Source organism: Sardina pilchardus, chromosome 12 (genome assembly GCF_963854185.1).
Source record: "Sardina pilchardus chromosome 12, fSarPil1.1, whole genome shotgun sequence".
Classification (NCBI taxonomy): domain Eukaryota; kingdom Metazoa; phylum Chordata; class Actinopteri; order Clupeiformes; family Clupeidae; genus Sardina; species Sardina pilchardus.
The window spans coordinates 28,111,787-28,128,920 of NC_085005.1; the positions used below are offsets into that span (position 1 = coordinate 28,111,787).

Below are 17,134 nucleotides of genomic sequence, written 5' to 3' on the forward strand. Positions count from 1 at the left end.
TTTGATATATCCAGGCTTGTTTTTCTCTTTTGCATATCTCATCTATCCCTTATGCTCCACAACACGGGAGCTTCTGCGTGCGAGCAGCGATGCTACTGCTTTGAGGCCGCGGCTCTAATGCTAGCTGTCTCACGGCCTGCCGGCAAGAGTTTGTGTGACTAATGAACGGAGAGCCGAGGCTGTGAACCCGTGATCTCTTAATCCTGTGGCGGTGGCAGGTACTGGACAGGTGTGCCGCCGTTCTCTGCCCACCCCCCCCCCCCCCCAACCCCCACACACTCACACCACCACCACCACCCCCTCGGAACACTGTAATTAATCGGACCCACCACGCGTCGACCTGTGAGCAAGGGTGGTGGTGGATGAGGGGGGGGCGAGGGCTTGAGAAATGGAGGGAGGGAGGAGAGGAAGAATAGCATGAATTATACAAAAGGCTCTGGCCATGGGCTGACCTTGAGTCCTGTTCTTTCATTTTTTTTTTTGTTTTGTTTGTTTCTGTAGGAAGGGTGAGTTAGTGGGTGAGGGGGGCGGCTAGGTGTGGGCAGAAATGGTGTGCCATCATAAAGCCGGTTCCTGACAGAAAATAGGTAATTTTTGGCCTCTCCCCGTGAGTCTGAGTGGAGGGATATTAGCCATATGTGATTCATTTGCAGCGCTATGCTTCAATTAATCTGGCCAGGGTGGCAGGCGCCAGCTTTCGGCCCTGTGCCACCTGAAAAAGAAAGGGAGGAGAGAGAGAGAGAGAGAGGAAGAGGGAGGAAGAGAGAGAGTGGGAGGGAAGGAGAAAGAGAGAGCGAGGGAGGGAAAGAGAAAGGAAAAGAGAGAGAAGAGTGATGGCCAAAGACACTGGGCTTCAGAGGCAGGAGAGGCCAAAGCGATCTCTCTGATCAATAGACTTTTACATCATCGCTCACCGCAAGCCTACTCTCTCTCTCTTTCTCTCTCTTACGCTCTCTTTCACTCTCTCTCATCATTTCTCTCTCTCTCATCGTTTCTTGCTCTTTTCCACCCTCACTCTCTCTCTCTCTCACTCTTTCGGGAGAAAAACTCAGGCGAAACACAAGCCCTGCAACATACCAAACGTTCTGAGAGAAGCCACTATATCTGCCTCGCAGCCACTCACGGGTAATGCTGTGATTGTGATTTCCCTGATGAGTCTTTAACGCCAGCCTTGTTTTTCAAACTCACTCTCTCTCTCTCTCTCTCTCTCTCTCTCTCTCTCTCTCTCTCTCTGTGTGTGTGTGTGTGTGTGTGTGTGCGTGTGTGTGGACTATCTGTGGCAGTCTATGGAAGTTGAGATGGGCGCAATGGTAAACGCTAAACCACACTGACCAGATGGAGCTGCAGATTGTAATATTGGGGTTATTGCCTGAGCGAAGCCATATGGGGGAAAAATGTGATTTGCAGATCGCTCTTACATTTCTTATTGGCGTGGGGGAGATAGCGACGCCTGATAAAAAAAAAGAAAGACAGAAAGAAAAGGAAGAAAGTTAGTGGGTTAAAAAAAAACTTGGAGAGTCGCTTTATAGAGCAATGCTAACTTCATTATCAGGAGAAATTGGATCAGGAGGAAACAAGATAAAGCCAAAGTAACAAGAACATTATATTAGCCATCGCCGTGGGTACCGATTAGTATGTATGGCTGAGGTAAAAAGCAACACTACTAAGAATAAAATAGAAATTAAATAAGTAATCTCCTCATTTGCTAAACCTACATATCTTTATTGAGTCAGTAATATTTGGAATATGGCATGGATTCTCCTGTACTCTCTACACCCGCCAAAAGTTGATATTGAAATGAGTGTCCCTCTCTGGTACAGTATGTTAACTGGTGCCATGTTAAAGCAATTGTGGAAGAACACGGTACTGAATGTATGTTAAAAGGAACCAGCTGGATGGCTCCAAGATTACAGATACTCAAGGAACAGATACTCTGAGAAAGTGTTTAATCCTCTGGAGCTTTTGGTATGAAAACTACAACCTAGTGCACTGTCCAGGCATGTGGGAATTTTACATGACAACGCTAATCCGTTCACACCAGTCACACACACACACACACACACATTCTGGATTCAAATTAGAGCCGGCAAGACAAGCTTAACAAGGAGGCTTGATGGCGACGTAACAAGGCTCTGTGGATAATTTAGTTTATGTTAGGTTTATGTATTCAGAGATTCTGGCCACACAAACGATCAAACTTCTTAAATAGATGCAACAGCTTTGTGTTAATTTTCCTAAACCCTGGCGCGCACCATCTCGCCTTACCACGCATCAATGAAGCAGATGTTGATTTTAAAGTGGTGGGTTGACATGCTGTTGATAGGATTAATTAATGATCCATAAACTTAGCCGTGGCGCTTGGCGCGGCATGCTGTTTCTACACTATGCTTCTGAAAAATTTGAGGAGCCAGCAGTGAGTACCAGCCTTGTATATAATGCTCAAAGCTCATTTATTCAGCAGAAGATATGGACTGGCCTTACAAATCTGACACCTTAAGCCAAGTTTTTTTCCCCCCCTAATTCATCAATTGCATTTTAATGTTAAATAACAAATACAACAATGGAAAGCCTTTTGTGGCATCCCTAATTATTTATACTAATGCAGTATTTATAGGCATTAATAATTCATGTCTTTGCCTACACAATGTTATCCGCTGTAGGATTCACAGAAATTAAATTCTTTCATATGTCAAAGGATGAATATGTTAAAGTTGATTCATGGGGCCAAGGTCAAATTAAAAGTGGCTTTGTGCGATTTCAAAGACGTAGGGGAAGTTTTTAATAACAGACTTGGTGATACAATAAATCTATTCAAAACAAAGGTGGCAAGAGAGGAGTCCAATAATTGTATGCCTTTACTCACAGGGGACACAAGCTACAGAACGATTTTTTTGCAGTAGAGGAAGCGGTACGACAAGTTAGGGTGTGTGTGTGTGTGTGAGAGAGAGAGAGAAAAAGAGAGAAAGAAAGAAAGGAAGAGAAAGAGAGAGAGAGTAAAAGAGAGTGAGAAAGAAAGTGTCGGTATGTGTGTAAGAGAAAGAGACAGAGCGAGACAAAGAGAAAGAGAGAGAGAGTGTGTGTGTGTGTGTGTGTGTGTGTGTGTGTGTCACCGTAGCGGGCGAGAGGGGGAGGTGGGGGTGACTGCTCACCTGTGATGAGTATTGAGTGCTGCGCTTTCTGCAGCACCTTCCATAATCATCACAGCTAATGGGCCTTTAATTAAAGCACGAGCGCAGCCTCGTTCCCCACCTCTGATGTCAGCACCTCGGCGGGCACCGGCACCGGCACCGGGTCACGTGGAGACGGGCCGCCTGACACGCCGAGACACCGTCCGTCCGTCCGTCCGCTCGTCCGTCTCCCTCCATCTGAGCCGCAGATTTGGCTCTGCGACAGCGTCCCGGGCTGCCTAGTGAGTCAGGGCTTTGCTGTTCTCAGAGAGCGGCGGGTCAACTCGCACGCATCCCGCGTCTGGGCCTGAAGTGAGCCGGAACCAGACCCTGACTCAGCTGCTGGGTGGGTAGCCACCCCCCGGGGAAGACAAACACGCACACGCACACACACACACACACACGCACACACACACACACACACACGTATATACACACACCCCAGCCCCAGACTAAGACTTCCTCTCTGCTCTGCCTGAGGAGGGGAGATGGAGGAGGTGGGGTGGGGGCTGTTGGGTGGGTGGGTGTGTGGGGGGTCGAAATTCACAGCAGATGTGACTTCAAACACAAGAAATGCCTGGAGGATTGGAGACTGGATAAGGCCCATCCTCTGAGTGACTCTCTGACCCCTCTCTCCTCATCCTCCCTTCTGTCCTTCTCTCTCTCTCTCTCTCTCTCTCTCTCTCTCTCTCTCTCTTCCTCTCCAGCCACAGAAAAACAAGGCCTCATTTGTTGTCACTCACTGTTTTTACAGCTTGACGGACGAACAAGGCGGCATCCATTGCCGGCCGCACATTTATTTTCATCCATAACTCAAGCGCTACATGAGTGGAGAGCGCTCCTAATTAAATGACCAGGAGACCGATAGAACGTGGCCTCTCGGCTACAGTTTAAAACGCCGGTTTATTGTTTCAGTGTAAACCGCAAGGTGCCCCGGATTATGTATTTTATGGGTCTTAATGGACAAGTGTTTAACACCCTGAGTGGATGAGTTGATGGTGTGTGTTTTTAGTGTCACAAAAGACCAGGGATGTCACCAGAAATCACCTTGACCGTTTTTTTACCCCCCTCCTTTCTAAAATGTCTGCCGTGGGGGTCTATTGCAACAAACAGTATGACAGTGACGTGGATTTGTTTGAAACCTGCTGAATGGAAAAACAGGGTGCAAACGAGGTCAGATAAGATAAGATAAGCTCCAATGCTAGCACTGTAACCATTAAGAGCTCACATCCTCGCACACAGACCGTTTGGAATATCTTAACTGAAACGTCAATGATTTAAGGTTTTTAAGAGGGTCTGGCCAAGTGATTAAAGTGGTGTTCTCTTGGCAGACCTCGGCTAATGATTGGACTATATGCAATTTTCCAGTGGTCTGATCTAATCAAGTGGAGAATGAATGCTGAACTTATCATCATCATCCTCCTCATCATCCCATATTTCATCTCTGCGCTCCATCACAGTGCTAGTCTTAGAGGAGGCTTCAGACGCTACACCCATAGAGGCTTTGAAGACAGGTCTAGCACATGACATGCAGATGTAAACATGTGGACGGAGAGGCAGGCTCAAAGTAATGACGTCCTCCGGGATCCACATCGATATGGTCAGGGAGAGACACAGCAATAAAAATGATGAAGGTAGCCCTACGTTTTCCTCTTTCAACAGCCTTAATGCCATTGTGTCCCTGAGGGTTGTGTGTCTGGATCTCTCTCTTTCACTCTCTCTCTCTTTCACTCTCTCTCTCTCTCTCTCTCTGTGTGTACGCTGTGTATGTGTGTGTGTGTGTGTGTGTCTTTGCGCTTAGGCTGTGTATGTATGTGTGTGTGTGTCTCTACAGTATGTGCTTATGCTGTGTGTGTGTGTGTGTGTGTGTGTGTGTGTGTGTGTGTGTGAAGTGGAGGGGGGCATAGGGGGGTGCTTCTAGAGTGGACTTTAATCCGGCCTCAAGTCGTCCGTTTCCCACATCTTAACCAGGTGCCCCACCAGCCTGGTAAACATGATTCACATGGCAAATAAGGGACGGGGGATTAACTCAAGGGGTGGGAGCCGTGATCAGAACAATACCTTTCCTCACAGAAAAGGAATATCCTCTGCATGAGGGGCGGCTGCTCCAACCCCCGACTGAAATAAAAGGGGGAACTGTAGTGAAAAAAAATGAGCTCTGTGTATAGTACGGCTATAAAATCAGGGCTGACTGGCAAAAAAAGGCTTTGTGAAGCAATGAGAGAACGTTCAAATGTTGTGAAGTATTTATTTAAAAGCATTAACTGGTCCGCAGTTACACTTCTGACTGTTTCTCAATTCCCCATAGAGTGGGAGGGGTAAAAAAAGTAAAAATGGGTTATTTCCTCAGCATATTTCATGTGTCCAATATATAATTCATAGTGTGTATGGCAGCTGGATTTATGTAGAAATTAAATTTTGTGGACTGAGGAGGACGAGGCCGTCAATCTTTGGTATTTGGCACATAAAATTAAACATGAAAGGCATAGAGAAAGTCACAAAAACGGCTCTGAGAAAGTTGATACCATAGACTAGAGCACAGTATAAGTACAGGCTTCAGCAAGGACGGCTACAGAGACTTTACTCCGCTTGACCCGTGACCAATTTGTTTACCGCCGGGCACCGGGGCAGAAAGACTGATCTGAATGCGTGGCGTTTGAAGATCTCCACGCCCTTCTCTGTCATCCGCGGCTAATGATTGCAAATTGATCGGCCAATCACACAGGCCCGTAATCAGCGTGTGGCATTTTTTTTGCCCGCGGCAGGCCATCCGTTAAGCCGTCCACTCGCTGTTCGTCACATGCCAACCAGATATGTGCCACCGCTGCGCGCGCGTATAGCTGTAATTAAAAGTGCTGAAGTAAACACTGTGCCATCCCCCATAACGGGTTCATAACCTAGGCTACGCTAAAACTGTGGCTGAAGTAGAGAGAGAAAGAGAGGGAGAGAGGGAGAAACCGGGAACGGCGATAGATTCTGCTCACTGTGCATACAGCATGAAAGGTGAGCTGATAGAGACGCCAAACAGTTCGCCCCATGAGAGCTGACTGGGTCCTGTACAAATATAATTACAATTTGGCGTACCACCGCATCAATACAAAGCGCCAGGAGAGATTTTGAACGCAAGAGGTAACACATCATCCTGGTTTGTGCAAACAGCCAGAATGTCAGTTGCAGAAATCTTTGCTCTCTCACCCTCTCTCTTTTCTCTCAATGTGTGTGTGTGTGTGTGTGTGTGTGTGTGTGTGTGTGTGTGTGTGTGTGTGTGTGTCAGTATCTGTAACCGATATCTTCAAAATACATGATTATGTGCGGATGGCCTCATCAGTGTGCAATGCTGACACCCAATGTGCCCGTGTCTGCGTAAGCAGGAGAGGGGCGAGAGATGCTGATTCAGTATATGTCATACAGTGACTGGGACAAGTGGTGCGAAATCACTTATGTTGACATTAAATGAAGCCTCTCTGGGCGTCTCGTCTCACCGTGGCGAAGACGGGGAACGTCACAAACGCGCTAAGGCAATAACCTACAATATTACATGAGTGGAAAGTTTTCTCACAACAGTGTGTTATCAAAGTTGGTTGTGACGGAGAGCTAAACAAGACAATATCATTTCGTGCCAATGACTGGTATGTGAATAGTAATTCCATAAAAAAAAACGTTTATGAACTGTGGGGATAAATGGCCCGAGGCTATGTGCTATAAAATAATATGCACTTGTACAATGTCGTCTTACGCCCACATCTTTCCATCAGTGTAAATCAGAGTTCACATTCATAGGTTTTACAGAACTAGAATTATACTGCCAGCCAATACCTTAACAATGAGCTAATAATGATCAATAATCAAGGGAAATGAATCAACACAAACTCGAAAAGTCTGCGTTTACATACGCTGTAAAGTAGATGTGAGATGGGGAGGAACTACGTGTCATAGCACTGCTGTTCTTGATCTCTGGCGAAGCCATTCTTTACTCAGGGTAGAGGAGGGACAGAGCAGGAAGAATCAAGAACCGAGAGAGCGAACGAAAGGGAACGTGAGATAGAAGTGGGAGAGGTGAGCACTTAATAGATACTTGTCTGCTACGTCCATTGCTGTGAAAAATATATATAATCACACATGTTTTCGCCGTGAAGTGAATTCATTCTTATGGAAAGACTTGGATATTATCCGTCATGATTCGCGTACTTGGCAGCAGATTTGGCGAGTGCGCACGTACAGTGTCGGGATACGCGAACTGGGAAAGTCAATGTCTCGAGTTTAGTCTGCTTTTTTCTTCCTAATGCAACATTTAGGCTTTTGAAGAGGGCGCGGAGCTGAGCCGTAGGGTGAGAAACTGAGACAGCCACCGCGGCAGATTGAGAAGTGCGGACAGAGCACTCCCCGGACGGAGTCACTATGCTGTCCGATGAAATAGCGGCTGGAGCGGAGACGGGAACTGACTCGTTGAAACTGTACTGCGTTGTTATGATGGATCATTGCATCCTAACCAATGCCATGCTTGTATGAAGGACAAAGGGCAAAAGGGGAAAGTGTTTGTTTGCGGGATATACAATGGATACGGATATCATCACTTTTACTAAGGTAGGCTATGAGGCGAAATGGTCGTTGGAGAGCTGCGTCTATGCTACCGTTGAACAGTTATCAAGGCGACACACAGAGATAAATGAGAACGATCATCAAAGTTTTAGTTTATACAGGCAAATACAGACACCTTCTTAATATTCTTGTAGTAACAAATAATTGGTCTAAACAGAGGTATATATATTTATAGGCTATGTGGATTAACATACTGCTATCCATAAAACATGGGGTCCTTGATAGATTGGAATTGTCAAAGAATATCAAGACTGGGCGATAAACTCACAAACTGATTTTTTTTCTCTAAATATATGTTTAAATATATTTCGAAGTAATTACTTCACGTTGGTATTTTTCCCCTGTTCCATCAGTGCGTTACAAAGCGTTTTTCTCTTCAGTGGGGAGTATCAGACTCTATGTGTGCTCGCAATGTCAATGCACAGCACAGCGCACAATCCCTCTTTGTAAAAATGCATTCAAATGAACCCTGTAAGGGCAGCTTTTCGAGCTCACCTGGTCAGCGTTTCAACGCGTCAAAATGTCTTTCATAAAGTTTTAATGGCCTCTTAATATGAAATCTACTTTTAATCCAATTGTTCCGCAGTCTTGGACAATTTGCTCATTGCGGGTCAACTGCAGTCGCGCATACATCAAGTTAAATAGATTCATTTTGTACCGTGGCAGTGGCCTCTTTTCATTTTTAGGCTGACATTGACCATTGAATTCGTCCAACCTAACCATGCACTTTACATATACAATATGCACACAAAGCTGTGTGTCTAGTAACTTTGGTGTTTTCTGACCTACAAACCTGTGTAAATATACCGAAGATATGGTCTGTGCATGATGTTTGTTTGGCACGACCCCTCTTGACAGGCTCTATTCACTCTGGTTTTAATGCTGGTGTTGCCAGCTTCATGCTGAGATCATTGATGCTAAATCCTATGTCTTTGGTTCATGATGTAACAACTGCAGGTCTAATATTAGTAACACCTTTCAGATAGACAAATGATTATGATTCAGTGTCAATAATTCTGGCCTACGCTGTTTAAGCATATTACTTGGCTTTTGTGCTTTATCCAAACCAATGATGGTTTTATATAACATACTTAATGGCTGAAATAAAACTGTGGTGCAGTGGATCAATTGCACACTTAAAGACAAGCAATATATTTCAATCATCTGGGAGTGTGATGGGTAATAAACTAACGGTGAATCTCATGTCTGGCGTAATCCCATGGCCTTGTGCTCAGTCGAAAACTCCCATGCTGAGAAAAATAGCTTATATCGATCATTTATAGCAGGTGGAGGGCCTAAATTATTCTCCAATCCCATTTCATTTGACAGGCAGTGTTTGTCACACGGTGGTCTGTAGATAGCCCATCACCATCCAACCCCCTACATCCACCTACCCCTTTGCCCTCAGTTTTCCTTATTTGATTTTAGCATTAGTTTGCATTATGCTCTCGGCCTATAGCATCCCAGCCAAGCAGCACAGCCAATACTAGTCACAGCAAAGTGCTGCTTCTGATTCCCATAAGCAAGTGTTTGTTTGTCACTTCACTGAAAGAACCTTTCCCCCACACTTGATACTAGCCATCTTTGAAGTGGAGCCTTCTCTGTCGTTGCTGCTACTCTTCTCTTTTTTTTTTCAGGACATTTTGCAATCTCATTTTGTGGTTCCTTAAAAGCTCATTTCCATGTTAGTGAAATGTCACAGTTTAAATGCATCGTCGCTAGCTGTTTTGTTCCCGCTGCTGCAGACTCTGGTCTGCCTCTGGATAAAATGTGCTGTAATATGCTCTCTGTTGACTGGTGACTGTAATGAAAGGCCTCTTTATTATAGTTACAACGGATGTGAAGGAGCTCTCACTGATCTGAATATTTAATGTACGAGTTTCCTCACAAATGTAAAAGGGCTTATGTGAATTGTGAGCGTGTGTGTGTGTGTGTGTGTGTGTGTGTGTGTGTGTGTGTGTGGAGTGTGTGTGTGTGTGTGTGTGTGTGTGTGTGTGTGTAAAGAGTGTGCATTTGTGTGAAACCAAAGAGACTGAACAGAATGATGTAAGGGTAGAATATTGGTTGGAATGCATGAGTTGAAAGGTGAGAAACAAAATGAGAGCCAGCGAACTTGTCTGTCTGTCTGCCTGCCTGCCTGCCTGCCAGCCTGCCTGTCTGTCTGTGTACGGATATGAAAAATTAAGGACAGATGAAAGGAAGAGGTTATCTGATTCAGCCCCGCTTTCTCAAACCGTCTCTCTGAGTGTGAATGTTTGTGCGTGTGTGCCTTATGTGTTTATGTATGACGGAAAGTGAGTAATAAATTAAGCGGGTAAACCTGTTTGTGTGTGTGTGTGTGTGTGTGTATATGTCTGTGTGTGTCTGTGTGTGTGTGTGTGTGTGTGTGTGTGTGTGTGTGTGTGTGTGTGTGTGTGTGTGTGTGTGAGTAGCACAGTAAAAGAGTGTGAGTAGGAGTGAGAGAGAGAGAAACTGAGAGAATAAGATACCACCCAGAGTCAATGTGTGTGTGAGGAAGGAGACACTACAGTAGATATAGAAATGTACTGTAAGGAAGGAGACACTACAGTAGATATAGAACTGTACTGTAAGGCACAACGAATTGAGCTGTTCCTGAAGTGCTCACCACCATTTTTTTGGGGGAGGGGGGGAAAGAGAGAGCAAAAAAGAAGAAAACAAAAGTGAAAAATAACGCTGATCTCCCTCTACTCTCTCCTTTTGTTGATGCAGTGCCCTGGATCCAAATGTCACCTCCCCGGGACCCTGCCCCAGCCGGGGCCCATCCGAGTGTGACCGCAGGCCCGGAGGACCGGGGCGCGCTCCCGCCGCACTGCACCCCTCGAAATTGGCCTCTGAGCGGGCCCGGCCATAATGTGATGCACCCCGCCGCCAGCAGGGCCTGATACCCGAGCAGCGCGAGGCGAGCAAGCGTGGATGGAGCCAGCCGGCGGGGCCATCGCCCTCTAATGAGCGCCGCCGCTCCCCGAGCTGAGGACCAGCCATTATAGCAGGATTATAGCCCTAGTCTTCCTGCGCTAACCCCTTGAACTGCGCCACATTAGCATAAGCTAACAGAGGACTGCTTCTTCTGTGGAATACGCCGTTGCATTTCACTATCCCTCTTTTTTTTCCTTTTTCCCCCCCCTTGTTTTTTTTTTTCTTTTTTTTTTTGTACTGCGGTTTTCTTCGTCGTTTCTTCGGTGTTTGCCTGCCTTGGCGTGTGGGGGGCGCAATTCTTTTTGTCGCTGTCATTATGGAGTTTCAGGTGGGACCGTGGAATAAGGATTGGCCTTCGTTTCTTAGCTTTTGGCTGACCGTGCTGTTGAGCCTGCACGTGCAGTTCCACCCGGTGGCCTCGTGTCCGACGGAGTGCCGCTGTGACAAAACGTTTGTTTACTGCAACGAGAGGAGCCTGACCTCCGTGCCCTTGGGCGTGCAGGAGGGCTGCAAGACCCTCTACCTGCACAACAACCAGATCAACAACGCCGGCTTCCCGCTGGAGCTGCACAACGTGGCCTCGGTGGAGACGGTGGTCCTGTACGGCAACCAGCTGGACGAGTTCCCCGTCAACCTGCCGCGGAACATGCTCATGCTCCACCTGCAGGAGAACAACATCCAGACCATCTCGCGGGCGGCCCTGGCCCAGTTGCCCTTCCTGGAGGAGCTGCACCTGGACGACAACTCCATCTCCACCGTGGGCGTGGAGGAGGGGGCCTTCCGCGAGGCGCTGGGCCTCAAGATGCTCTTCCTCACCAAGAACCACCTGAGCAGCGTGCCCATCGGCCTGCCCGCCGAGCTCAAGGAGCTGCGCCTGGACGAGAACCGCATCGCCGACATCCCCGAGGAGGCCTTCCAGAACGTCACCACCCTCCAGCGGCTGCTGCTCGACGGCAACCTGCTGACCGACGAGGGCATCGCCGTGGGCACCTTCCAGGAGCTGGTGAACCTCCGCGAGCTGTCGCTGGCGCGCAACTCGTTCACCACGCCGCCGCCCATGCTCCCGGGCGTCTCGCTGGTCAAGCTCAACCTGCAGGAGAACCAGATGACCAGCATCCCGGTGACGGCCTTCGCCGGGCTGCACCGGCTCGAGCGGCTGGACATCTCCAACAACCAGCTGCAGTCGCTGCCCCAGGGGGTGTTCGACAGCCTGGTCAGCCTGCGGCAGCTCAGCGTGCGGGGCAACCTCTGGCACTGCGACTGCTCCATCAGGTGGGTGATCGCGTGGCTCAAGTCCCTGCCGTCCACCATCAACGTGCGCGGCTTCACGTGCCAGAGCCCGGAGAGGGTGCGCGGCATGGTGATCCGAGAGCTCACGCTGGATGCCATCCAGTGCCCAGCTGGCACGGAGCTCGAGCCTTGGCCAACTCAACCGCCGCCACCGTCCCCCTCCCAGCCGCGGAGAACCACCACCAGCCGTCCAGCCCTCCAGACCACGACCTCCATCTCCCCCACCTCCACCATGTTCTACCCCCCAACACCCAACGCGACGCCCCCAGCGCCGGGCGTACCAGGCCTGCCCTCTGGCCCTCGTCCTCCGTACGAGGACTCCCTGCAGATCTCCTTCCACATCGTCAACTCCTCCTGCATCGAGGTGAGCTGGGCCTCCTACTTCACGGTCACGGCCTACAAGGTGACGTGGGTGAAGATGGGCCAGGCGCTGATGAGCGACGTCACCCGGGAGACCACGGTGCCCGGCGACCGCCGCAAGCTGACGCTCGTCGGCCTGGAGCCGCGCTCCACCTACCGCGTCTGCGTCTACGTGCTGGACACCCTCAACGACTACCGGCCGGGCGAGGACACCATCTGCTCGGAGGCCAAGACCAAGTCCTTCAGCAAGGCGACGGGGACGGAGCCGGCCGCGCAGCAGGACTCCAGCTCCACGCTGCTGCTGGCCGGCGTCATCGGCGGAGCCGTGCTGCTCGTGCTGGTGACGCTGCTGAGCCTCTTCTGCTGGCACATGCACAAGAAGAGCCGGACGGCGTCGTCCAAGTGGAAATACAACCGCGGCCGGAGAAAAGACGACTACTGCGAGGCGGGGACCAAAAAGGATAACTCCATCCTGGAGATGACTGAAACCAGCTTTCAGATAGTGTCCTTGAACAATGAACAGCTTTTAAAGGGAGACTTCCGGATCCAGCCCATCTACACGCCTAATGGGGGCATCGGCTTCCGAGATTGTCACCTCAGTAACAACAGCATAGCATACTGCAAGAGCAGCAACGTTCCCAGCATGGAATTCTGCCACACGTGATGATTATCAGTGGGATGCTACAAACTGTTTGTTTAAAAAAAAAAATGTGTAGTAAAATATACTGTACAATATATATTTCCAAGTTCAGTCTACAATGTAATTTATACTGTGGACAATTATGTGGAATTCTGCTATCTTTTTTATTCTTAGTAAAAATTAAACTACAAATGATTTTCTAACTAGAGGGGATGGACATGGTTTTGGCTCTCACGGACAGTACAGATGAATTGTACAATCATGGTGTGCTGGCTTCTCCATTCAAGAAATCCTGTCGGGCTGGTCTCTCCCTAGGCGCTAGGGGAGCTGGGATACTTTGCTAACCACAGAAGCAAAAATATGCCCTCTGTGCTAAAACACAGCCACCCCTTCACAGAACGGTAGTTAAGATAACACGGTGGTTGCGAAACACAAACAACCCTGATTAGCCTAACGTGGAAAATAAGACCTGGTGTTATTTTTTTTTCCCTCTTCTCCTTAAAAGAATTGAAAAGTGCACTTTCCTAAAGCGTCGGACAAGAGTGTGTCTGTGCGTGTGCTTGTCTGTGTGTGTGTGTGTGTGTGTGTGTGTGTGTGTGTGTGTGTGTGTGTGTCTGTATGTATGGGCGCGCGCGTGTGTGTGTGCGTGCGCACATGGTTGTTCAGGAAATGAGCTTTTGTTGAAGTTACACCAGGGAAAGTGTGTGAGGGGGCACACTTTTCCAGCAGCCCACGAGTCTCAGAGGGACCGAGCAAACAATGCTGAATGCGGTAGGGAAAATGCCAGAGGTGTTTGTTCCCTCGGCCGGGTGTTTATTCAGCCATGTGTTTTCTTATGTGTTTGAACATCTACCACCAGGGGGCAGCACGCCTCAGCCCATACAGAGGACAGCCAAGGAGGCAGATAGTTAGTCTCAAATCCCTTCTTCTTCTCCTGATGCAAGGGAACCTGCTACTCTCTGCCATGCTCTTTCATACTCACGTTCATACTCGTCGCACGTTACTACTCCTCGTCAAGAGTATTTCTAAGAGTATGACACACTCCTTTAGAGGTCATTTAAGATGTGAAATCATTTAAAACTAGTAGTGCACTACACGTGTTGGTTCATTCAACCAATCGATTTCTGCTACTATATCTACAAGGCTGGTGCGGTTGCCCGTAAAACATCAAACATCTGTCAGAAGGACCAGACATACCTCCATTTTATGGATTTCCCTGCTTTTATGCTTCACTCATCATAATTATTTTTAGAGCATTAAGTAATTAGGTCATTGCTTTGTGGAGAGTTAATGAAGTTTTGAAGAGGTACGCTGTGAAGCACGCGCCATCTTTGAGTTCGTCTACGTTTCATGGTTATTAAGACAGCTTTTTAAAAGATGCCATCAGGTCAGATTGACAGTGAAATGGAAACTGACTACAAATGTTGATTTACAATAGAGGCCCCTGGCAAAGGTTCGCAGCTCCCTCGTCTAAAAGTGTTATAGACCCCCGCATGAGGGCAATTAAAACAGAGGCTGTTCATAGTTACAGGCGCACACTGACAAAGAAAAACCTTTATTATACGCGCTTGCTCACGGATTTGATTTGCTTTGACAAGACTTTTTTTTCCTCGTAGGACCTAGTTCAAAGACCTGCCCCTCACCCTCCACCCCTTTCACCACTGAGCACAAACACACACAGACACACACACACACACACACACACTCACTTTCTTTCACATACCCACACAGTCATGCACAGGCTACAATTCCCAGCCCCCTTCCTGCTCTTCATAATCCTTCATCCAAAAAAGGGAGAAAAATATGCAGACGTTATTTTCACTTGGCAGGATGAATCACAAGCCGAGAGAAAGTAAGACCAATCGACAAAGTTAACCCTTTCTGCGACTGTGAAGGCATGCCCCTTTTACACATTAGACCGAGGAAAGTGCAAGCCTTGTCTGACAGCTCAGATTTCTGTGATAGCAATATTCATGTGCATTGTTATGCTTTAATCAAACTCACTTGACTTGTCAAAGTAAAAGGCCTTGTGTCAGACTTCCCACCAAAAGCTAGACTATAGTCCACTATTAGCTGTAGGCCAGTGGTGATGCACCTGGAATGTTGCTGTATAATCTTCACTGATGTTCAGGAATTTCAAATAATTATCGCTATCTATTTTTAATTGCAAAGTTCATGCCAGGCAAAAGAAAAGGGCCAAATGCACTTCTGTGGTCATCAAAGTGTTTCCATTTTGTTTTGTTATCTCTCCCTGACATACAGTATATATGGCGAGCTATTTTAGAGGAGCTCAGCCCAGACTAGCTGTTCATCTGCCTGGACTGTCTGAAAAGGCTTTTAACTGATATGTACTTCATTAACTATTCATCGGCCTGCCTCATACGCTCTGACAAAAATACTTTGGCAGAGTGTGAAATCCTCTGCTGCTGTTTCTGCTCAGAAAGGGGACACGGATTCAAATAAAAATCCTCACGTTATTCATCTGTAATGGACACCATTCTTTTATGCGTCGTATTTTCAGACGTATTGGGACTGCTAAGCTGATGTTTAGCAGAAAGGGGTGGAAATTGGTTGTGCACACAAATATTGTTTTTTGTTCCTTTCTTGGTCCAGTTGCAAACAGGGGTGAATAATGGATATTTTTTGGGGGGGGTGAAAGAATGTTTTCCTTGTAAAAGGTGAGCAAGGGTGTTCATTGCCTTACCTTTTCTACAAAGCAGTATTTATAACTGTGGTTATATCAAGGACTCTACATAGTATTAAGAGGCTTGAATGTTGTAGGTTAAGGGTCATCAGTGGTGGAATTATAGTGTAGAAAGCACACCTACTGTAATACGTGGCAATTATAGACAACAACTGCAGCAACAACAAAGGTTGTGATTACCACCATGTCTGTATCTTTCTACAAAATGAGTATTCACGGTAATAAGAAGGTATGACTCATAGTATTTTCGATGGTTCCTTTGCATACTTGGCATACATTACATTATCCCATCTTTTTTATTTTTTTCCTTCATCAAATGAAAGTCCTTGAATGGCAAACTGGCTCACTTGGTCTTGTGTAATTTTCCCGCAGAAACAAACGGCTACGGTTGGCTTGCTGCTGTATCAGGACTCAGAGTAATTCTCCCTAAAGCACATTGATTCAGATTGGAATAATTACGCTAAATGACTTGGGGGTCAATTGACGCAAAGTGCTAAAATGGTTGGAGCTGCGAGGGCTTAAGATGGGTTACACTCTCCTCCGTAATTTTTAAGTGGTAAAAAGAAGCCTTCCTGTGAAAATAAATGTCTGTAATGTCTAAAATTGACCGCTGTTAATCTTATTATCCCACCTATTGACCTCTTCTGCAAATGAAACATCTAGGACGATATTGGGGTTCTTTTTTGCTCGATTTTTATTTATCTTTGGTGTCATTGTTGTTCTTTTTGCTTTTTTTTACCCATCTTTCATGCAGTTCTTGTGTTGATGACTAGTGACACAATTCTAATGAGAGTGAAAAGCTTCAGTACAGTCGAGAACTTTCAAATGGGGAGAGAAAAAGTAATATTTCAAACCAAGCTGTCTTCTCCAACACTCTTGACTGATTGTATGAAATCAGAGGGAGCGGTGGAGTGTAGATATCAGATTGAATATGTGTGAGTCTTTGGCACTGCTTTCACTGTGGCTTTTCACTCTTGGAATGGTTTTAATAGTATGATTCAGTCGCTGACATAAACAGTAACCAAAGTTACCTTTTTTTGTTTCCATGACAAAAAATGTTGTTGTTGTCCAATGTATGTGCCTTGAAATTAACTTACAATGTAAAGTCCTTGAAACCTTTAAATGTTTTTGCACAAAATGTAAATACAGAAATGAAACTTTTTGAAAATAAAAGAGCCATGGGATTTGATCATTTATTCCTAAAAACAAGCCAGAAAATGGCCCAACAGACTTTTATTATAGATAGTAGTGATTTCACAAAGAGCAAAGCTACTTGCTTCACAGAGAAAATGAACTCATTGGATTGTTTTTAATTGAATGAAAATCACACCTGATTTGACCTCCAGGAATGAAATGTATTTTTAATTTGAGGAAGCCAGTCTTTATCATTATTTTCCATTGTTACTTTACAGACTCCCAAACTGCTGCTCCCCCGCC

General features: G+C 46.7%; 1 protein-coding gene across 3 annotated transcripts in view; it reads left to right on the forward strand.

Annotated features, from left to right (window-relative positions):
* The window catches only part of flrt2 (fibronectin leucine rich transmembrane protein 2), a 32,707-nt gene extending 15,802 nt beyond the window's left edge, over window positions 1–16,905 (forward strand). Inside the window, exons 1-3 of one of the 3 annotated variants that reach the window (XM_062550824.1) lie at window positions 7,161–7,223; window positions 7,463–7,751; window positions 10,497–16,905. In XM_062550824.1, the coding sequence (XP_062406808.1) occupies window positions 11,020–13,017 (1,998 nt within the window). In that variant the 5' untranslated portion in view covers window positions 7,161–7,223; window positions 7,463–7,751; window positions 10,497–11,019 and the 3' untranslated portion in view covers window positions 13,018–16,905. Of the gene's footprint in view, window positions 1–7,152; window positions 7,224–7,462; window positions 7,752–10,496 lie in introns of those variants that run through there. The other 2 variants (XM_062550826.1, XM_062550825.1) reach the window with 2 other exon arrangements.
* The last annotated feature ends 229 nt before the right edge of the window (window positions 16,906–17,134 follow it).